The 23,606-nt window shown below is 44.4% G+C and overlaps 1 protein-coding gene across 1 annotated transcript in view; it reads right to left on the bottom strand.

Annotated features, from left to right (window-relative positions):
- Positions 1–23,606, bottom strand: part of LOC139383586 (transmembrane protein 260) — a 33,577-nt gene that overhangs the window by 4,865 nt on the left and 5,106 nt on the right. Inside the window, 12 exon segments of the mRNA XM_071128158.1 lie at positions 3–155; positions 265–350; positions 1,940–2,026; positions 3,168–3,189; positions 3,192–3,201; positions 3,318–3,581; positions 4,236–4,366; positions 4,369–4,406; positions 19,640–19,664; positions 19,667–19,763; positions 19,765–19,797; positions 21,540–21,571. Of these exon segments, the coding sequence (XP_070984259.1) occupies positions 3–155; positions 265–350; positions 1,940–2,026; positions 3,168–3,189; positions 3,192–3,201; positions 3,318–3,581; positions 4,236–4,366; positions 4,369–4,406; positions 19,640–19,664; positions 19,667–19,763; positions 19,765–19,797; positions 21,540–21,571 (978 nt within the window).

The following is a 23,606-nucleotide window of genomic DNA, read 5'->3' on the forward strand; positions in this document are numbered from 1 at the left end:
GCCTCCGGCCCTCCACAGACCCCCATGTCCTAGCCTCCTCCCCAGGCCTGTGTGTGTCCAACTCAGGCCCAGCCCAGCCAGCACACACACCACAGCATCACTCTGAAGCCAGAACTACTCCACCAGAGAGACTAAACACACAACACAGCCTTTACCTGGGGCCGAGGAGACTGTGGCAGCCCAACTCAGGCCCATCCAGTCATCTCCCTGCCCTAACTAAGCCCCATCGCTCACCACTCCCAGCAGTAGGGGTGCGCTGTCTGCTGGTGTCCAGGTTGAATCTCCAGATGAAGAACAGGGAGTAGAGTAGCAGCATGGCCGTCAGAAGCCAGGGAACAACACCCTGCGTCCTGAAGGGAAAAGACAGGCATTCATCACCGTAAGACCACTGACCTTACACATAGTTACTGTATATAGACAGAAATACCATATACAGTTCTTTGCGTAATTATTGGGACAGTAACATTTTTGTTTTACCTCTCTTTTACCTCCAGAACTTTGGATTTGAAATGATACAATGATTGAGATTAAAGTGCAGACTGTCAGCTTTAATTTTAGGGTAATTTCATCCATATCGGGTGAAACGTATAGAAATTACAGCAATTTTGTACATAGTCCCCTCAAAGTATATGGACTAATTCACTTATATGTGTATTAAATTAGTCAAAAGTGTAGTATTTGGTCCCATATTCTTAGCACACAATGATTACATCAAGCTTGTGACTCTACAAACTTGTTGGATGCATTTGCTGTTTGTTTTGATAAAATACATTATTTACCATTCATTCCTGAAACACAACCAATACAAACAGGAAATGCATCCAAAAAGCTTGCAGAGTCACAGGCTTGAGGTAATCAAATAAGTGAATTTGTACCATTACTTTTGGTCCCATAAAATGAAGGGACTATGTATAAAAAGTGCAGTAATTTCAAAACGGTTCACACGATTTGGATCAAAAATACCTTGAAATGAAAGCTGAGAGTCTGCACTTCAATCTCAGTCATTGTCTCATTTCAAATCTGAAGTGCTGGAGTACAGAACCAAAACAACAATACATGTGCAAGGGTACCTGTTCATTTTACAAATCACATTTATTTTCAATCTCCTAATAAGTACATGAAAATACAGTACTTGCAGTGCAATTCCCTCCTAAATGTATCGAGGTACAGGAGAGATAACGTCACTCCACCCATAGACAGACACACTATCACAGCTAACACGTTCTGTAGCCCACAGCATGATTGCTTTCCTAATGCTGGGTCTAGATGACAGAGTGTGAGTCACTGTGTGACGGGGCCTACCACTCTGCCTCACATCACCATTACAACGCAGAGGACAGTTGTAAATGGTTATATAAAAGAACGACAAAACACTATCCCCTAGTGGTAATCTAAACACATATGGAAATTGAAAACAAAAAGTGGAAATAAAAGTACATATTTATTTGTGCTGTATTTCAGAAAACTTTGCTGACATTTTCATGGAATTTCAATGGAATGACCCATGTATGTTTGCGCACGTTCATGCTTGTGTGTCTGTAAAGCCAAGTGTGTCTGGGTGCCCCCCAGGGAAGGCAGGGGGAGGCAGGGGGTTGGCTGTGCCCTGGGGACTGCCTGGCTCTGCTCTGCCTTATCAGTGGCACCCAACCGACCTCAGCATAGGCACTACTGTAATGAATTACTGCATCAGAGAGCACTGCTACATACAGATACATGCATTCACATCATTACAACTAGTAGACAAACACACATCAAAATCTCCCTTTCTTCTTTTAATTGTACAGTGCCATGGCAGCACGACAGGTCGAATAGTTTATTTTCATGTTAAAAGCACTTGGCAATGGTTTAATTTCTCATTAAGGAATGAAGTGAGTGTATATGGACTTGGATTGTGCCTGTCTGAGAGAGTGATTTCTGTCTGTCTGGTGTGTTTCCTTACCTGTCCCAGGAGGAGAAGAACAAGCCCAGTCCAGCCAGGATCAGCACAGGGAGGGACAGGTCAGCCATACAGTGGGTCAGCTGAGCCCTGACACACACACACACACACACACACACAAAACCTCTGATTAGCAGACACCAATGTCTCCATGACTGCATCCCTCTAACCTTCATCAAACTGAAGAACAGCAATTATTGAATAACCTCCCACTTCCCTTTCTTGTGACTGGAAGACACAAATAACTGACCCCTCCCCAATCAAACAGACTAACTTTAATGACTGTATGCACCCTTCCATCCGATTGACAGACACCAATGAATGTGGCCTCCACCCAACCCCTGTCAGAGAGCCTGTCAGTCACAGACACTTCCCCGGAGCAGAGATAGCTCCCTGCCTCTTCTTTAATACCATCTCTTTTTGACAGCGTATTGAGTCCCCATATCATTGAGTGTAGGACGATGTGTGTGTGTGTTATGTGCATATGTGTGTAAGACTGTGTCAGCTTCTCTAGGGAGGTTTACGTCCCCAATGTGACATGCTTGTCATGTTTGCCTCTCTCCCTCATCTTGAAGGTATGTTTGTCCATCAACCAGCGGGGGTGATGGAAGTGGGTGGGGCCGGGCTGAGGGGGTTGGTGGTGGGGGGTCTTAAGAAGCGTCAGCCGTAGAAAAATACCAGAAGTTGGATGACAGGGGGGGATAGAGGGGGTTGTTGGAGGAAAACACAATCTCTCCAGCTATATTGCAGTGTCTGTCATCACAGCTTGTCATGCTTAAACACCAGAGCTGAGTGATCATTTCAAACTGCTGGAGAAACAGAACACAGAGATGTGGTCCTCTAAGCAGGTTCAGTTCTGCTTTGATGGTAGAGAGGGGAGCGGGAAGAACAAAAGCTGGGGAGAGAGGAGAAAGAGGGAGAGACGGGCTCCAGTACTGGCGATGGATGCTTTCCCTCCTTCAGAACAGAACTGATGGGTTTTTGTCTGATGTTTAAACCGGTCTGTCTAGAGTCAAAAGCATTAGAAAACAACTCTTTCACTTCTACAGATCACATGATCCAATAAATAACCTTCAATATTCAACATTTAATGTAATATTCCAGAAAACTATTTCGAAATAAAATACCCTAAAAGCTCAAATAAATGGAAACAATGTGTAAACAAACTGTTGAATTAAGATTCATGCTATAGCAATGACTTCATCTGTAAAATAAAGTGAATAATACTCACTTTAGCATCATGGTGAGGTTCCCTCTGTCTTGGCCTAGGGTCAATTATTAAAGAAAGAAACACATCAACACTCACTACCATACCTCCCACAGCTCCAATATACTGTAATGTATGTTGGTACAGTATATGTAAATGTATATAAGTGTGTACCAGGCTAAAGGTGCCGTACTCAGTCCTCTGTAGGTGAGTGAGGAGGCCTGAGAGGGAAGTCTGGTCTCCCCAGCAACAGATAGGCCAGTTTTTCTGCCTACGTCTCTATGGCCACTCAGGTGGAAAAGAGCGGTGTGTCGTTAAACTTACTTTGTGAGAGCAGAGGTGGAGCAGGACCCTGGGAATGATGACCACCACATACAACACCAGAGTGTGCTGGTTACACGGGCCCGGGCCACAGCACAGCGCCCCCCAATGGGCAACCTGACAACAACAAGACGAGACTTAAAGGAGTAGTTAGATGGTTCCTCACCCTGAAAGTAGTCTATGGGCCAGTATTAACTGTAACCCATGGTTCAGTTCTCTTTAAACAGCCAGTACAAACTTCAGTTAACTTTGGCCACCACAAGCTAACAATTAATGGAAGTGATGTGAGCATGTTAATAAAGGTGAATTGGCCATAAACATTTTAAGTAACAGCAAATCAAATATGGAGTTGATTGGATTTCAGGTGATATGGACATCATTTTTGTAAAAACATGCTCACATGCCCCCATCACATCCATTGATTGTTAGCTTATGGTGGCTAAGGTTAGCAGACGTTTGTAGTGGCTGTTTAAAGAAAAGTGAAACCTGGATTAGTTTCTCTTGGCCGATAGACTACTTTCAGGGTAACCATCAAACATCAAGTTGTAAAATCGTGAACAACTCTTTAAATGTATCAACATATGGCATTTATCATTGAAAAAATAAACAGTCTGTATATTAACATACCATATTTCTATATATTGTACCATATAGTTTCCTCGGGCACACAGTTGTGATATCACAATGGAACGGTCTATCTGGTTTCAGGTGGCTGATATGCATGTCTTGTCCTGTGTGAGGGTGGACGGTATAGAAGGATGGTGTAGTTACCTGACTCCTCTGGGGGGCACTATTTGCACAGTGGAAGCTGGCAGTTAGGGAGAAGAGCCCAACAAAGAGGTTGAGGGAGAAGACCTCGGCCACCACCGACCACTGCCAGCTGGGCCTGGACACAGCAAACACCCCCCAGCCAGCACCGCACCTGGCCCCGGGTCTGCCAGTCTGGAGGAGTGGCAGAGGGGTCAGGTACAGGGGTGACCACATGTCCAACCCCAGGTATGGGTAGGCGTATGGTTCGTGGCTATCCAAAGTGAGAAAAGTCATAATGATGATAGACGGATATGGTTGACCACGACTGCAAAACAAAATCATTGACATATTTTTGAAAATGTCCAAGTACCGGTCATTGAAACAATTCTATTTTCGTAGCCATAGGAACTATCTAAAGCTCTGACCATTCCCATACCACATCCTTCAGGCCTCTCTCTCCAGAAGCAAATTCATCCGCCAGCCTGACATAGATAACCAATATGGGAGATGTACTCCTTTACTTCAAAAGTCCTACCCCCCCCCCCCCCCTTCTTCTTCTCTTCCATCTCTTTAGTGGTAACTGAAGCAAACTTGGGATAAATCTGTCATATGCAAGACCCACCACTTACTAAAAAGAGACACAGAGGGAGAGGGACGTCAAATGATGAGGAGGAGAAGGGGAAGACAACTCAAATAGTACAGAGATGTGTGAGTGGGGGGGGGGGGGTCAGAGTACGTGAGGATGAAATGAAGAAAACAGAGAAAAAAAAAGTTGAGGAGGAGAGAGGGGGGGGAAAGAGGAAGAAAAAAATCCGCCCAGTCCCCGGCACGCTGGCTCTGAAATATGAGCGGGCTCCACAATTAAGGAAGTCAGGCAGTATGGCCGTTTCCGCCATTGTGTAGAGTGGCTTAGAGTCCTCATCAGCCTATCAGCTAACTGACAGGCAGAGAGCTGCTCTATTCAGCACGGCAGATACAAGCTGCAGGCCAAACGGCTGCCAGGTCCCTTATGACCCCACAATCCCTTGCCGGTGACAGCTTCAAGCTCCATAGCAAATTAGGCGCTCTCACATTACAATCGCAGAAGACAGATTCCATTAACGGTATCTGAAATTGAGTAGAGAGCAGGCCCGTTATCAGACCTGACTCATAAGTACCGCCATTAATCACAAGGCATGATACCATTTATACATTTCCAGCTCTCTGCCTGCCGCTGTGATAGTCAGCCACAAAAGGCCTGATGAGACTTAGGCTAGGGGAACAATGGAGCTTTCTGAGGAAAGCGCCGTAAATCAGAAAAAAAAGGAGAGGGAGGAGAGTAAAAAAAGTATTGCTTGCTGATGACTTTTTTTCCTTCATTTTTCCCTCTCCTTTCTGCCAGTCTTTTTGCTCTGTGTTCTATGTGATGCAGGACGGGGGTGGGGGGGGTGTCTAGTGGTGGGAGTGGGGGGGGGGGGGGGGGGGGGGGTGTCAGTCTTAGTAAGAGATAGCAGCCTCTTTCACACTGCATCGCTCCAGGAATTAGCTGCAACTTGAACGGTAGGAGAAGGGGGTGGGGGGCGGATGGGGACTTGAGGTGCAGGGACGCCCCTCGCCCTCAATTCTACCCCCCTGTGTGGCAATTAACACCCCGCCCACACACTTAGCAGGGGTGCTGGTTTTGGGGTAAAGCAGGGTGCTGAGCAGTAGTGGGGGTCCTTGGAAATAATGTGGCTATTACACCAGGCTCGCTATGGCTTCTACGGACATGCCTGTCGAGACAGACACACACACACTCCTGTCCTCTCTTTCTGAGAGGCTGACATCTCTCTCTCTCAGGGCCTGTCAGTGTGTCAAAACCCAGTGATGTGTGTACACTTAGGTTTAAATTACCTGTCTGTCTGCAGAGGACCACCTGGGTCCCAGTCAGCGTCTCCATGGCTCATTCTCTGGGCTGGGGATGGGGCTAGCTACTCCCATGGTAGGGAGATGAAGAGGGAGAGAATATGACACCATTGCGGCCATGTTTCCTGTTATCAAAGCTCAATGTGGTGCAGGGTGCTGCTGTTCTGTAATGTTGTGGCTCAGTGACAATAGCTGTAATGTTAAGACATGGCAGGATAATAATATATGGGTATTTTACCCTGAACTGATCCAGCTTGCCAGAAAGTCTCAGTCTCATCACTGGGGTAACTAACTGGATAACAAAGGAATTCTATACAGAAATTCTGTAAATAAATTGTATTTCATGAATTGGGAGATCTTAGCTCTGCTAAAAAAAACATAAATAATGGAAATTAATTTCATTAAAATATTTTTTTAAATCCTGGGAATTTGAACCATAATCATCAAGCTCTTATTGAAGTAAAATAAATCTACCGAAATCATATAATAATTCACTTTGTAAAATAAAATATCCTAAAAGAAAGTATATAACCAGAACAAGAACAAATACCTTCAAGGAAACACAAATACCCATAAACCACAAACCCTGTAGACATTGTCCTCAAACCAACAGATATGCAGTGCATTCGGAAAGTATTCAGACCCATTCACATTTTGTTACGTTACAGCCTTAATCTAAAATGTATAAAATATTTTTCTCCTCATCAATCTACACACAAATTCCCAAAATGACAAAGCATTTCCCAAAATGACAAAGCATTTCCCAAAATGACAAAGCACACACCTACTCATTCTAGGGTTTTTCTTTATTTGTTACTATTTTCTACATTGTAGAATAATAGTGAAGACATCAAAACTATGAAATAACACATATGGAATCATGTAGTAACCAAAAAGTGTTAAAACAAATCAAAATATATTTTATATTTGAGATTCTTCAAAGTAGCCACCCTTTGCCTTGATGACAGCTTTGCCCACTCTTGGAATTCTTTCAACCAGCTTCTTAAGGAATGTTTTCCAACAGTCTTAAAGGAGTTCTCACATATGCTGAGCACTTGTTGGATGCTTTTCCTTCACTCTGCGGTCCAACTCATCTCAAACCATCTCAGTTGGGTTGAGGTAGGGTGATTGTGGAGGCCAGGTCATCAGATGCAGCATTCTATCACTCTCCTTCTTGGTCAAATAGCCTTACACACGCTGGAGGTGTGTTGGGTCATTGTCTGTTGAAAAACAAATAGTCTCACCAACCTCAACTTAGATGGGATGGCGTATCGCTGCAAAATGCGGTGGTAGCCATGCTGGTTGTGTGCCTTGAATTCTAAATCAATCAATCAATCAATCAATCAATCAATCATCGACAGTGTCACCAGCAAAGCAAGCCCACACACCATCACACCTCCTCCTCCATGCTTCAAGTTGGGAACCACACATGCGGAGATCATCCGTTCACTTACTCTGCATCTCACAAAGCAAATTTGGACTCATCAGACCAAAGGACAGATTTCCACTGGTCTAATGTCCATTTCTCATGTTTCTTGGCCCAAGCAAGTCTCTTCTTATTGGTGTCCTTTAGTAGTGGTTTCTTTATAGCAATTCGACCATGAAGGCCTGATTCACGCAGTCTCCTCTGAACAGTTGATGTTGAGATCGTTTACTGAGTGTTGTTTACTTGAACTCTGTGAAGCATTTATTTGGGCTGCAATCTGAAGTGCAGTTAACTCTGATGAACTTATCCTCTGCAGCAGAGGTAACTTTGGGTCTTCCTTTCCTGTGGCAGTCCTCGAGAGAGCCAGTTGCATCGTAGCGCTTGATGGATTTTGCGACTGCACTTGAAGAAACGTTCAAAGTTCTTGAAATTGTACTTATTGACTGACCGTCATATCTTAAAGTAATGATGTACTGTCGTTTCTCTTTGCTTATTTGAGCTGTTCTTGCCATAATATGGACATGGTCTTTTACCAAATAGGGCTACCTTCTGTATACCACCCCTATCATGTCACAACACAACTGATTGTCTCAAAACACATTAAGAAGGAAAGAAAATCCCCAAATAAACCTTTTATTTTATTTTTATGTAACCTTTATTTAACAAGGCTTTTAGCAAGGCCTGATACACCTGATAATTGAAATGCATTCCAGGTGACTACATCATGAACTGGTTGAGACAATGCAAAGAGTGGGCAAAGCTGTCATCAAGGCAAAGGGTGGCTACTTTGAAGATTCTCAAATATATCATATATTTGATTAACACTTTTTTGGTTACTACATGATTGCATGCATTATTTCATAGTTTTGATGTCTTCACTATTATTCTGCAATGTAGAAAATAGTAAAAAATAAAGAAAAACCCTTGAATGAGAGTTAAATCTTGGTTTTATCAGACCAGAGTCTTGTTTCTCATGGTCTGAGAGTCCTTTAGGTGCCTTTTGGCAAACTCCAAGTGGGCTATCATGTGCCTTTTACTGAGGAGAGCCTTCCGTCTGGTCACTCTACCATAAAGGCCTGATTGGTGGAGTGCTGCAGAGATGGTTGTCCTTCTGGAAGGTTCTCTCATATCCACAGAGGAACTCTGGAGCTCTGTCAGAGTGACCATCAGGTTCTTGGTCACCTTCCTTACCAAGGCCCTTCTCCTCCATTTGCTCAGTTTGGCCGGGCAGCCAGCTCTAGGAAGAGTCTTGGTGGTTCCAAACTTCTTCCATTTAAGAATGATGGAGGCCACTGTGTTCTTGGACCTTCAATGCTGCAGAAATATTTTGGTACCCTTCCCCAGATTAGAGCTCCGAGACAATCCTGTCTCGGAGCTCTACGGACAATTCCTTCGACCTCATGGCTTGGTTTTTGCTCTGTCATGCACTGACAACTGTGGGCGGCAGGGAGTGTTGGACTAGTAACCGGAAGGTTGCAAGTTCAAACCCCCGAGCTGACAAGGTACAAATCTGTCGTTCTGCCCCTGAACACGCAGTTCACCCACTGTTCCTAGGCCGTCATTGAAAATAAGAATTTGTTCTTAACTGACTTGCCTGGTTAAATTTAAAAAATATATATATATACAGTGCCTTGCGAAAGTATTCAGCCCCCTTGAACTTTGCGACCTTTTGCCACATTTCAGGCTTCAAACATAAAGATATAAAACTGTATTTTTTTGTGAAGAATCAACAACAAGTGGAACACAATCATGAAGTGGAACGACATTTATTGGATATTTCAAACTTTTTTAACAAATCAAAAACTGAAAAATTGGGCGTGCAAAATTATTCAGCCCCCTTAAGTTAATACTTTGTAGCGCCACCTTTTGCTGCGATTACAGCTGTAAGTCGCTTGGGGTATGTCTCTATCAGTTTTGCACATCGAGAGACTGAATTTTTTTCCCATTCCTCCTTGCAAAACAGCTCGAGCTCAGTGAGGTTGGATGGAGAGCATTTGTGAACAGCAGTTTTCAGTTCTTTCCACAGATTCTCGATTGGATTCAGGTCTGGACTTTGACTTGGCCATTCTTACACCTGGATATGTTTATTTTTGAACCATTCCATTGTAGATTTTGCTTTATGTTTTGGATCATTGTCTTGTTGGAAGACAAATCTCCGTCCCAGTCTCAGGTCTTTTGCAGACTCCATCAGGTTTTCTTCCAGAATGGTCCTGTATTTGGCTCCATCCATCTTCCCATCCATTTTAACCATCTTCCCTGTCCCTGCTGAAGAAAAGCAGGCCCAAACCATGATGCTGCCACCACCATGTTTGACAGTGGGGATGGTGTGTTGCTTTTACGCCAAACATAACGTTTTGCATTGTTGCCAAAAAGTTCAATTTTGGTTTCATCTGACCAGAGCACCTTCGTCCACATGTTTGGTGTGTCTCCCAGGTGGCTTGTGGCAAACTTTAAACGGCACTTTTTATGGATATCTTTAAGAAATGGCTTTCTTCTTGCCACTCTTCCATAAAGGCCAGATTTGTGCAATATACGACTGATTGTTGTCCTATGGACAGAGTCTCCCACCTCAGCTGTAGATCTCTGCAGTTCATCCAGAGTGATCATGGGCCTCTTGGCTGCATCTCTGATCAGTCTTCTCCTTGTATGAGCTGAAAGTTTAGAGGGACGGCCAGGTCTTGGTAGATTTGCAGTGGTCTGATACTCCTTCCATTTCAATATTATCGCTTGCACAGTGCTCCTTGGGATGTTTAAAGCTTGGGAAATCTTTTTGTATCCAAATCCGGCTTTAAACTTCTTCACAACAGTATCTCGGACCTGCCTGGTGTGTTCCTTGTTCTTCATGATGCTCTCTGCGCTTTTAACGGACCTCTGAGACTATCACAGTGCAGGTGCATTTATACGGAGACTTGATTACACACAGGTGGATTGTATTTATCATCATTAGTCATTTAGGTCAACATTGGATCATTCAGAGATCCTCACTGAACTTCTGGAGAGAGTTTGCTGCACTGAAAGTAAAGGGGCTGAATAATTTTGCACGCCCAATTTTTCAGTTTTTGATTTGTTAAAAAAGTTTGAAATATCCAATAAATGTCGTTCCACTTCCACTTGTCCCACTTGTTGTTGATTCTTTACAAAACAATACAGTTTTATATCTTTATGTTTGAAGCCTGAAATGTGGCAAAAGGTCGCAAAGTTCAAGGGGGCCGAATACTTTCGCAAGGCACTGTATATATATATAGACAGGTGTGTGCCTTTCCAAATCATGTCCAATCAATTGAATTTACCACAGTCCCCCAATCAAGTTGTAGAAACATCTCAAGGATGATCAATGGAAACAGGATGCACCTGAGCCCAATTTTTGAATCTCATAGCAAAAAATCTGAATACTTATGTAAATAAGGTATTTCTGTTTTTTATGTTTAATACAATTGCAAAAATGTCTAAAAACACGTTTTCACTTTGTCGTTATGGGGTATTGATGAGAAAAGAAAAATATTATAGTTTCATCAATTTTAGAATAAGGCTGTAAGGTAACAAAATGTGGAAAAACTAAATGGGTCTGAATACTTTCTGAATGCACTGTAGTTACCAGTGTCTTCCACAAGGACAGACAGTAGGACACTAATAGCTTGCCACTGTCACGTTGAAGAGTCAAAGCAGAAAATGCCTCATTTACCCCCTCAGTTCCTAAACATGGGCCAGAGGCTTGCCAGCACTACACTGCAGCCCAGCACCAAATGCCTGCCTGGGCTGGCCACAATAATACCACACAAAGCGCCACCACCAGCGGAAGCAGCCGTCTGTAGTGAATGTGTAGTGAATGAGACAACACAAAGAGCCAGACCAGGGGATGGACTGTCACACAACACCCCAGGGACCACACAATGCCACAGCTGTGTCATCGCAGATCGGCCCACCACTGTTCCCTCACCCAGAGAGTGGCGCTTTGAGAGAGACATAGCTGGAAAAGAATCACACATTCCTGAAGAGGCTAGGATGAAGCCCATGAAGTGGTGTCCCGGCCTGGTCTGGTGTGACAGAGGGTTCCATCTGGCCTTGGCTCAGTAACACTGACACCCCAGGGCTTAGCTGTGGCCAGGACAGGACAGTGGGCTGAACACTGAGGATCTTTAGATAATATGACAGTGTTTGTGGCTTAGTGCTCTGTTGTATCACATTTGGAAAACAGACACGCAACCCTGTTTTTGGGCCAAGCTAGGAAAAATAGGGGTAACAAAACTATGTCATATAAAGCAAACCAAAATCAAATAAATTGTATTTGTCACATACACATGGTTAGCAGATGTTAATGCGAGTGTAGCGAAATGCTTGTGCTTCTAGTTCCGACAATGCAGTAATAACCAACGAGTAATCTAACCTAACAATTCCACAACTACTACCTCATACACACACAAGTGTAAAGGGATAAAGTACATTACACATGTAATCATGTCATGAACATGATTGTATGGCTGCTACATACAGGACCAGTCAAATTTTTGGAAACACCTACTCATTCCAGGGTTTTTCTTTATTTTTATTATTTTCTACATTATAGAATAATAGTGAAGACATCAAAACTATGAAATAACACATGGAACCATGTAGTAACCAAAAAAAGTGTTAAAACAAATCAAATATATTTTAGATCCTTCAAAGTATTCACCCTCTGCCTTGGCCTTCTTGGCATTCTCTCATCCAGCTTCATGAGGAATGCTTTCCCAACAGTCTTGAAGGAGTTCCCACATATGCTGAGCACTTGTTGGCTGACTTTCCTTGACTCTGCGGTCCAACTCATCCCAAACCATCTCAATTGGGTTGAGGTCGGGTGATTGTGGAGGCCAGGTCACCTGATGCAGCACCATCACTCTCTTGGTCAAATAGTCCTTACACACGCTGAAGGTGTGTTGGGTCATTGTCCTGTTGAAAAACAAATAATAGTCCCACTAAGCGCAAACCAGATGGGATGGCGTATTGTTGCAGAATGCTGTGGTAGCCATGCTGGTTAAGTGTGCCTTGAATTCTAAATAAATCACTGACAGTGTCACCAGCAAAGCACCCCCAAACTGCCTCCATGCTTCACGATGGGAACGACACATGCGAAGCGAAGATCATCCGTTCACCTACTCTGCATAAGGACACAACGGTTGGAAGCTATAATCTCACATTTGGACTCATCAGACCAAAGGACGGATTTCCACTAATCAAATTTTCTTGGCCCAAGCAAGTCTCTTGTTCTTATTGGTGTCCTTTAGTGGTGGTTTCATTGCAACTATTTGACCGTGAAGGCCTGATTCACACAGTCTCATCTGAACAGTTGCTGTTGAGATGTGTGTTCCTTGAACTCTGTAGTATTTATTTGGGCTGCAATCTAAGGCTGGTAACTCTAATGAACTTATCCTCTGCAGCAGAGGTAACTCTGGATCTTTCTTTCCTGTGGCAGTCCTCATGAGAGCCAGTTTGGTTGAAGACACGGATGTCGATTAAGGCAGCCCCCCACACCTTTCTGATTCAGAGGGTTTCTTTGGGTTAAATGCGGAAGACACATTTCAGTTGAAGGCCTTCAGTTGTACAACTGACGAGGTCTCAACCCCTTTCCCTTTCAAAGTATTTGATGGTTTTTGCGACTGCAAAAAAGTTCTTGACATTATCCGGATTGAGCGGATTTAAAGTAATGACGGACTGTGGTTTCTCTTTGTTTATTTGAGCTGTTATTGCCATAATAGGGCTGTCTTCTATATACCACCACTACTTTGTCACAACACAACTGATTGGATCAAACGCATTGAGGAAAGAAATTCCACAAATTAACTTTTAACAAGGCACACCTGTTAATTGAAAACCATTCCAGGTGACTACATCATGAAGCTGGTTGAGAGAATGCCAAGAGTGAGCAAAGCTGTTATCAAAGCAAATGGTGGCTACTTTGAAGAATCTGAAATATAAAATATATTTTGATTTGTTTAACATTTGTTTGGTTACTACATGATTCCATTGGTGTAATTTCATAGTGTTGATGTCTTCACTACTTTTCTACAATGTAGAAAAAAGTAAAAATAAAGAAATACCCTAGAATGAGTAGGTGTCCAAACTTTTGACTGGTACTGTATATAATTATTAAAACATAATAAATGTATTCATAATGCCTAGTATGCGCCTTCCAACAGCTAGTAAACTAACCTTCCTCAATGTGCACCCATTTCTGTTTAAACTCTCCAATCAAGCAGAGGCAGCAACAGCAGCAAAGAGAGGAGAAGAGGAGAGAGGTAAAAAGGACCTGAGAGCGGAATGAGGCTCAGACACCCCTCCTCCAGGAGAGTGCCCGCCCGAACGCGCGTGCAAAATGAATCACCACAATCCTGCTCAAACAATGCAGCCTATGATATGACAATTTGTCCCAGAATGCCATCTTAATCTCCAGACCAACACACAAAAATTACATAAAACAGAAAAAAACAAATTACAGAAATCCTATGTTTATGCAATTCATAGAAAGCCATTTTTATACAGCTGCTGCAGCTATTTTAACAAAGTCATTAGGCAGCCACCACTGATATATAAATGTTGCTCTACAGATTCCATTAACTAATTCTGGAAGAATTGTAATTGCCGAGTCTGATCCATCTCTTAGCCTGGTGCCTTATTAAGACTGCCTGTGATGGGTGAGGGATGTAATATTGACGTCCGAGGCCGACACAATCTCAGGCCCACGGGCGAGAGGAATATTAAAACTGGTACTTTGTTATGCTGTCTATCTACCCCACTCTACCCCCCTCCTACCCCATCCCACTGCCAGTAATGAGGAAATAACATCTTCATTAAACATCTGTTTAACTGCATTACAGAATGAGTCCTGGGGGGAACCATTGGTCATGCTGAGGATGGGGGTGAGAGGAGCAGGAGGCCTCATGTCTTAAGAGACAGTAGGATATCATACAGACAGGGCAAAGGTCCAAACATAGCTTTTAAATAGGTTATCAAACCATACAACTACCCTCTTCAATTATGGTTGAGAGAAGCTATGGCTCTGAACACTGAGCGCCTTGAACACTGAGCGCCTGACCACAACAGATGTGAAAGGGAGGGTCTGATGTGAAAGGGGGGGTAGCGGATGGGGATAGAGGGGGATGTTCAGCTGTTAACCCCTATAGAACTCCGGACAAAAAGACACATACACAGACTGATTCAGTGATGACCCCGCCACACACGTCCCTCCAGCAGCCCCAGCCCTGTGGAAAAACAACCCATCTGAGGGAGCAGCAACGAGGAAGGGGGTGCACCATCAGGACCATGTGGTGGAGGCCCGTTTAAGGGGTCTGGCACACCGCCTGCCCCTGCCAGTCCACTGAGTTATCAGCTGGTCCACAGAGGCCTGCTCTTGGCAGTTGAGTGTCTCGCAGGTGTACCTTTGGGACAAGGGAGGGGTATGGGGCCCATTTGGTGAGCCTCACAAATCCTGTTGTTTTGTAATCTTACTATTACCCAACGTCTCAAAAGTGCTGATTGTTGGATGTTAGTGGTTGTAACAGACAATGTTGTTGTTGTTTTAGCGCTCCTCTGGTTGTGTCTGTGTGCTCTGTCTCTCTCTGAAGTGAGAGAGATTCCTCCCAGGTAGCACAGTTTCAGAGGAGCTTTAGCAGATAAACTGTGAAATGAGGGAGCACCAAATACTGAGCTCTCTGGATTGTCATCTAAGTCTGATAGGGCCACATTATTCCTATGAAGTTTCAAGTGCAATCGATACTAATTATTATCATTATGGCCACCATCTTCAAAGGCCTATCAAGTCCTGGTGTGAAAACATAACGAGATGTGCAATTTGGCCATCAAACCATGTGATCAAGCCAAGTGTGCTGTAATTGACAAATCAAAGGGAAGCTAAGTGCTACATTTTAAACTTACGCAACTGGCAGTTTAGGGAGAAATGGCTTCCAAGCCTATCAACTTACATTCCACCACATTAAACACAGCAATCTGTCCAACTAATTTAAATTGATACATCAAAGGCTTGCTATGTTGGCAATATTCCAGAAAAATTTCAAGGTCTTGCAATTTACTGTTCGTGAGAAACTAACATTTCAAGTCAAAAAAAAATAAAAGTGCATAACATGTAATAACTTCAATGCAATAGGTCTGCAGACAATTGATACTAAGTCCCTATGCATTTAAAACTGTGACTATTCCTCTGGTGCACCCACTTCCATAACCACTCTCAAAATTCTGCTGGGGTACAAACAAAACTTACGCAAATTGGATACAGACCAGGGGAAATGCCAATCACAGCCATTTATAGGTATTACTAGAATTCCACTTATAGAGCTTAACCTAAATGTCCCTGAGAGGGCTAGGCAGGTAGGAAGTGCAGACTGGTCAGGTTTGGCATATAGTCTGAAGGACCGGTCTGGCCGGAGGGACTCCCACAGGGGCGTAGCATGCCATCTCTGCCACCCTACCGGGCACGGGCAAAGCACCCAAGGCCCCCAGACAACCATTCCGGAAACCACCTACCCCCTTGCCCCCTCAAACCCTACCAGTACCACACCAAGTCTGCCAGCTGAACTCCAGCCACGGGCTAAACCCAAACCAAGCCCCAAACAGATAATGACTAAAACCTTTTATGCCTATTTTTCAAATTGAAAAGCTAGATTATACATACTTAAGAGCTTACAGAGTGTGGGTTGGTGCTCTGGCTGAAGTCCTCAGTGCCCATCAGCCCAGTGGGGGGGTGGGGGGGTCTACATAATGACTTTTCACTTAGTCTAACTATAATCCAAAATTGGATCTAAATCCTTAGAGATTACAAACAGGGCTGCACTTTGCATGTGCTGTGGTCCAAATATCTTCAGACAGCATGCATAGCTGCTGGCTCCAGAAATCACAGTATGGAAGTGGCTAGCCAGAGCTTAGTGAAATGGTGCTATTGATCGTTTATGAAACAAATTCCAAAATGGAGTTGAGTCCATATCAGAGAGACAGAGACTCAGAGATCCACAGAGCACAAACCACAACAGAACAGCTCCAGAGCAGTGAGTAAGAGTGGAAAGGAAAGGGAGAGGCAGGGCAGGGGCTAAGGCTGCAGTCAGTCAGTCCGGGCTGAGGGAAAGTCCACATGGGGAGAGCACTTCCTCCTCAGCCCCTGTCCTGCTCCAGCCTCCAGCAGGGCTAACCCTATACCCTGACCCCTCCAGCACACCTGCCACCTAGCCCACCACCGGCCAAGCACACAGGAAATGGACCCAGCCCACTGCAGCGCACATGGGAGCAGTGACACTCACAGCCCTGTATCACCTGCTTTCTCTGGCCCAAAACAGCTTGCTGATAGGTACTGTATCTGTGCTAAAACAGTTTTTAACATATGCCACAACTAATAGGTGGGAACGGTAAATCAAACACAGCGTATGATATACATTTAATACAGCACTGCATGCATAAATGGGCCTTGTAAAACGTAAAACTATGTCAAAGGGAAAACATTCTAACAGTAAACTGCCACCAATGGTGCACAGCGCACACAAGTAGGAAACTACCTCAATCAGAAAACCGTTATGCAAGGTATGCCAGCCGACAGTGTGAGATAAACGCACACAAAGAGGGAGAGTGGAAAAGATTCCTTTCATGATGGGGTCAGCAGGCAGGCTGAGCTGTAGGAGGACCACCACAGGCGGGTTGGCATGGGAATGTGCAGAGACACAGTAACATAACACATTCTGAGCTTATGATTGAGGGAGGGAGGGACAGCGAGGGAGGAGTAGTGATAGCGAGGGAGGAGTGGTGATCCTGTCCGTCTTAGACACAGGAGGGCAGAAGGGGAGAGATTAGAAATCATGCCATGTCAGGATTGGGAGCATGCTGGGTGATGAGAGGGGGGTCAGGCACTTGGAGGGGGCGTGACTGTGTCACACACAAACACACACACACACAGTGACAATGGGAGGGCAATGGGTAAACAGGCTGGGTGTGTTTGTGGGTGAGGAGTGTGGTGGGACTCTGTTCTGAATACAGAACAGGGGATCAGAAACACTACTAGCTGAAAGAGACAACCCACAAATATCACCAACCCCTTCTCTAAGCAGCAAGATGCAAACGTCAGTTGGAAAATGTTCAGGGATTACAGAATTATGCTATGAAGAACTGCTCTTCGGGAGTTGAAATGTTGTGATAAAATCCCATTTGTTGGCTCATTTAGTAATTGTCCAGGTTAGTTATTAGGCCAACCTAAACGTACATTATCTATTCAAAACAAGGTTTGTTTTTTATTTCCATGTTTTTTACACCGGAGGGTGATTTTCTTTTAAAGGAGCATTATAAAACATTTCCAAATGCAAAGCCTGATTTTTTTAAGCAACCAAAAGGCTGTCATTGGCAGTGCTATTGTAACCTGTAATGCGGCATCGGACAAAAGGTCTGGACCTTAATGGCACAAACAGGTGGTGTACTTGCATAACTGCAAGGGTTGCTGGTTTAAACCCTGGTCTGCTGGCTGTTGCCCTCTAATATCTAAAATAAAAGTTGAACTAACTATTAAAGTATGTGTAGAATTTACCATTGATAGTCAAAAGTAATTGTCTGCAGTTTTCAGAAGGTGATCGCTCAAGTAAAAAGAAAGAAAACTGTTTTAAGTCATTCACTTTTGAAAGTCATATAACTCAGCTATAGAGACTAAACAAAAATACCTCCATTTACACTAGAGGTGTGTCTTTCTTGTGCCTTTTACAGCTTGTTTCTAGCCTACTGCGTTGCAGTTATGCATCCTATACATTTATATAATCAAAGTCCCCTCCCCTAGAGCTGTGCACGGCAGAGTTGTTGACAAAGATCCAACACATGGCAGAGTTGCTAGTTTGGCACATATTTGGATAAAACATTTCCAGAAGACAAGTGAAGGAGCGTACTGGAATTTATTATGGATGCTAGAAACTGGTGAGTTTTTCTGATGCTAAAAAGCATGCATTTGCACACTGCAGTAGTCTACAGCTAAGGCACTGTTTACATGTGGAGTTAGCTAGCAATTCTCAGTTTGAGTTGTGTCCTTTCTGACAGTGAAATGTGTCAGGCAGACTAGCTAGGCAGACTAGCTAGCTATGTTTTGTGGAAAAATATAGCACTGGAATTTGGATGTGAGCTAACCTGTGTTGAGGTCAGCTGTTGTTGTCTGGCTCTAGCTAGCTAGCTAGCTAGCTAGCTAATGGCTGAAGGAATTTGTGTAAAAACCTTAAATAACCAAATATAGCTAGCTACCTTTCTTTGCCTTTCTAGTTAATTAGCTTTCAGCTGACTGGTGTTAGCTAGCTACAGAGCCTAGCTGCTGCACTCACTAACATTAGCTAGATAGCTACCTAGCTAATCAAATGATCTGTTTGCATTTATTGATAAACCTCAGCTTAAAAACCACCATATAGCTAGCTATCTACAGTAGCCTAGGTTTGTTATCATACACTTCTTATGATTGGCAGCCTGGTGAAGCAGCACCTGTGAGTTTCCGAGCAACCGAGTTGCTTGACCTGGTGTTAGAACTCTGAGCTTTGGCTGAAAAAGATATGAGCTTTGTCAGAAATGCTACAAAAAAGGTAGCACATAGCTGGTTTTCTATTGGCAGGTGAGAGCGATAAATGATCCATTTAAATCAAAACTGTTGCCCCTACAAACTTATTCAGTCTGAAAGGTGGCCGGTCTAATGGTCACTTTGTGGATGCTGTAGTCTCCTTCTTATCCGAGGCCTAGATATTGCGCTAAGATGGGGCAAAAAATTGCCTTATTCCTAATGTTAACGACCCTGTTAAAAATCCGGTATGTGGTTCTCGGTAACGGCCTGACAACTCATGACGAGAGGAGGGAGTTTATTGTGTACCTCCAAACAAGGTGATTTGCGAATTTTCATCGACATTGGCATCATAATGGCTTAGAGATTTGAATGTAACATTGAGCTTCAAGCCTACTGTTGTCGCGGCGGTCCATTAACAGACGTGTAACTGCAGAGTTACAGCACTATTGGATGCAGCAGACTAATCATGTTGACTATAATGAGTAGATGAGAAGGACCAGGAGTTTTCACTGACTAGGTGGCCTGACCAGGAGAACTCCTGACCTTGGCGTTAAGTTGTAGTCCTACCTGCAGACAGTGAAGCAGAGGGCCCGGCTGGCCCCGGCAGGCTGCTCAGTAGGTTGACACTGTGGGCCGGAGACATGGAGAGGCAGGGCAGCAGGGACAGAGCAAGGAGGGCCAGCAGGCTGAAGACTGGGTAGTGGGTAGCCCGGGGGGTGAGGCACCTGCCCCGACCAACACAGAGAGAGGACACGTCAGTAACCAGGGGAGGGATTATGAAGAGAGAGACCGGAGAAAGCCAGCTATCCGTCCCAGACTGAGAACATCGGAGTATAGGTAGATGTTTTTCCTGGTCAATGTAGGAAATACTCTTGGCCCTGGATATCAGGCTAAAGAGTTTGAGGAGTGCAAAATGAAGTGTGGTGGAAGAATACAGTGAGGGAAGGGGAGGGGGCATGGGGCTGAGGCAGGATGAAAGGGAGAGAGGGTAGAAGGGTAATGAAAGCCTGTCATTTTAATGAGCCCCACTGCCACCAGTGCTGTACATGAGCTGCATCTTTGTCTGCAGTGAGTGTGTGACACTGGGGGAGCGGTGGTAGAGGTGATGGATGGAGTGGCAGGCCTGGCCTAGAGAGCCATAGTGTTACTGTGTGACCTGACCGCTGACTGACTCCGCAATGAGAGGGCCTCCCAACCCTCTTTCTTCTTTCTCTCTACACAACCCATTCCTCCTCCTCTTCCTCCCCTCATCACTTCCCAAGGACAAGGCACCTCTCTGGAGTCAGTGCTGCAGCACGTAGTGCTCGCCAGCCCTGGACCCAAACTACCTCGGTGCCGCAGCCACTCCCGCCCTGGGGATCCCGGAAATCACTGCAATTAGCCGCTAAGTCTCCTCCAGGCCGATAAGGGCTCAGTCATTAAACACAGACTCATTCCCTGGCACTGATAAGGCTGGGCCAGCCGAAGAGCAGGGGCAGCCCTTCAAATGGAGCCGCCACTGAGAGGTGAGAGTGTGATTACCCCACCAATCATCAAAGACACTGCCGAGGCTCAATGACACCTGGCCAGGTCCACAACAACCAGGCAGGTCTGAGGAGAGACTGGAGGAGCTTTTAAAGCTAGGGAGGTAAATGAATGGTCAAAGGGAAAGAGACAAGGAGAGGATGAGTGGGTGGTAAAAAGGAAGAGTGAAAGGCGAGGAGCCCGAGAGCGAGCAACGAGAGAGGAAAGTGGACAGACAGCAAAGAAAGAAAGAAAATAAGGGAAGACATTCAAAAATCCCAGTTTGGTAAACAGATGGTTGTATCAGACAGGCAGGCAGGTGAACATGAGGTGGAGGTAGGAAAGAGGGGATGTTGGAGCAGATTTAGACGGACAGGCTCATAGTTAAAGAATGAAAGGACAGCGGAGGGGCACCAAGGCCACGGGAAGCTGTGGGCAGAGAGAGCTCCAGAGCTCTGGGGATCGGAGGGAAGGGCCGGCGGCCCTCCGAACCCTGGGGAGACCTGAGACAGACGGGAAGGCCACACGGACTGCGGCACTAACGACAGGATTACTGGCATAGTGACACTGACACAGCCTCCCTAAAAGGATCACAGCAGCGTAATAAACTTTATTAAATAATACAACTTATTATAACTGTTAACCCGATTTAGTTCATTCTTCGCGGCTTACACACACATACACACACAAAAAGAGGGGTGGATATAATAAGCCTTATACCCTACATAAGGCAAAGCCTACAAAAGCCATCGCCTTACCATTGACTTTAATTGGATTTAAAAAACGGGATGCAAATTATAGCATTCTCCACTTCTAACTTGGTAAAATAAGTGTATTGAAAAGAATGGGAAAAAATGTGGACTTAAAGTAAATTAATCTGCTTTCTGCCCATGCTTAATTAAACTCCCTTAATGCTTATAAGAGTTAATGAGTGAATTGATTAAACAATAAGGCTAATTCTTACCCCCAGCTCACAAGCAGCGGTGATCAGCTCTCCTGTGGAAGTGAATAGGGGAGGAAATGAATGTAAACCCAATCATTATTATTAAGAGACGAGTCTGCTCCAAAGTTTTTCCCAAATCAAATACTTGCACTGGGGTTTTGCATTAATTTGCCTGGATCAAAACCTGCAAATCTTCCCAGTGTGACATTTCCTAAGCGGCATGCTCATTCTCTTCATCTCTTGCTTCTCCCCTGACTCCCCCCTCACTCACACACACACACCACTACTCCCTTCTCCGCCACACACACTTACACGCACCATAACACTCCCTCCCCAATGCTCCGCCACACAGGCATACAAGTAGGCTGATCTGAGAGTATTGCTCCCAGTCCTCCCCATGCACCAGGTCCCTTCTCTTCCTCTTTTTTCTATTCCTTTCTCTTTCTCTCTGTTCCCACACTCCCAGCCTCTCCTTTGGTCCAGAGAGGACACAGAAACAGAGACAGTATTGGTGACAATGAAAGCATGATGAGGTAAGCTTAAGGACACAAGAGCTGGTTGCAAAGTTTCTAACTGTCTCTACCTCTGTGTGGGGTGCAGCGGAAACTGCATACAACACAACGCTATTTAAGGATGCCTCAGATCATTTGGGGCACAAACCCACGTGTCAGAATACACCCAAAGCGCATTCAATTAAACAGATTTTTCACCCAATGTTTGCATCTCCCACTCATGAAAACTGAAATTCTATTCAGATTAAATTGATAAATGTGTCTTACATAGCACCCTCTGCTGGTGCAATATATAATATATATATACACATAGATATATACACACACACACATATACAAATACATAGAGTGCATTCGGGAAAGCATTCAGACCTCTTGAAAAAAATATATTATAATATCATCAATCTACACACAATATCCCATAATGACAATGCAAAAACAGGTTTTTACATTTTTTTAAAAACTTTTATTGCAAATAAAAAACAGATACTTTATTTACATAAGTATTCAGACCCTTTGCTTATGACACTCGAAACTGAGCCCAGGTGCATCCTGTTTCCATTGATCATATTTGAGATGTTTCTATAACTTGATTGAGTCGATCTGTGGTAAATGCAATTGATTGGACATGATTTGGAAAGGCACACACCTGTTTATATAAGGTCCCACAGCTGACAGTGCATGTCAGAGAAAAAACCAAGCCATGAGATCAAAGGAATTGTCCGTAGAGCTCTGAGACAGGATTATGTCAAAGGCACAGATCTGGGGAAGGGTACAAAAACATTTCTGCAGCATTGAAGGTCCCCAAGAACACAGTGGCCTCGATCATTCTTAAATAGAAGAAGTTTGGAACTACCAAGACTCTTCCTAGAGCTGGCCGCCCGGCCAAACTGAGAAATCGAGGGAGAAAGGCCTTGGTCAGGGAGGTGCTCCAGAGTTAATCTGTGGAGCTGGGAAAACCTTCCAGAAGGACAACCATCTCTGCAGCGCTCCACCGATCAGGCCTTTATGGTAGAGTGATCAGACAGAAGCCACTCATTGGTAAAAGGCACGACAGCCCACTTGGAGTTCGCCATAAGGCACCTAAAGGACTCTCAGATCATGAGAAACAAGACTCTCTGACGAAACCAAGATTGAACTCTTTGGCCTGAATGCCAAGCGCCACGTCTGGAGGAAACCTGGCACCATCCCAACGGTGAAGCATGGTGGTGGCAGCATCATGCTGTGGAAATGTTTTTCAGCGGCAATGACTGGGAGACTAGTCAGGATCGAGGGAAAGATGAAAGGAGCAAAGTACAGAGAGATCCTTGATGAAAACCTGCTCCAGAGAACTCAGGACCTCAGACTGGGGCGAAGGTTCACCTTCCAACAGGACAATGACCCTAAGCACACAGCCAAGACAATGCAGGAGTGGCTTCTCTGAATGTTCTTGAGAGCCCAGCCAGAAGCTGGACTTGAACCCGATCAAGCATCTCTGGAGAGACCTGAAAATAGCTGTGCAGCGATGCTCCCCATCCAACCTGACAGAGCTTGAAAGGATCTGCAGAGAAGAATGGGAGAAATAGCACAAAAACAG

Source organism: Oncorhynchus clarkii, chromosome 25, assembly GCF_045791955.1.
Source record: "Oncorhynchus clarkii lewisi isolate Uvic-CL-2024 chromosome 25, UVic_Ocla_1.0, whole genome shotgun sequence".
NCBI classification, from domain to species: Eukaryota; Metazoa; Chordata; class Actinopteri; order Salmoniformes; family Salmonidae; genus Oncorhynchus; species Oncorhynchus clarkii.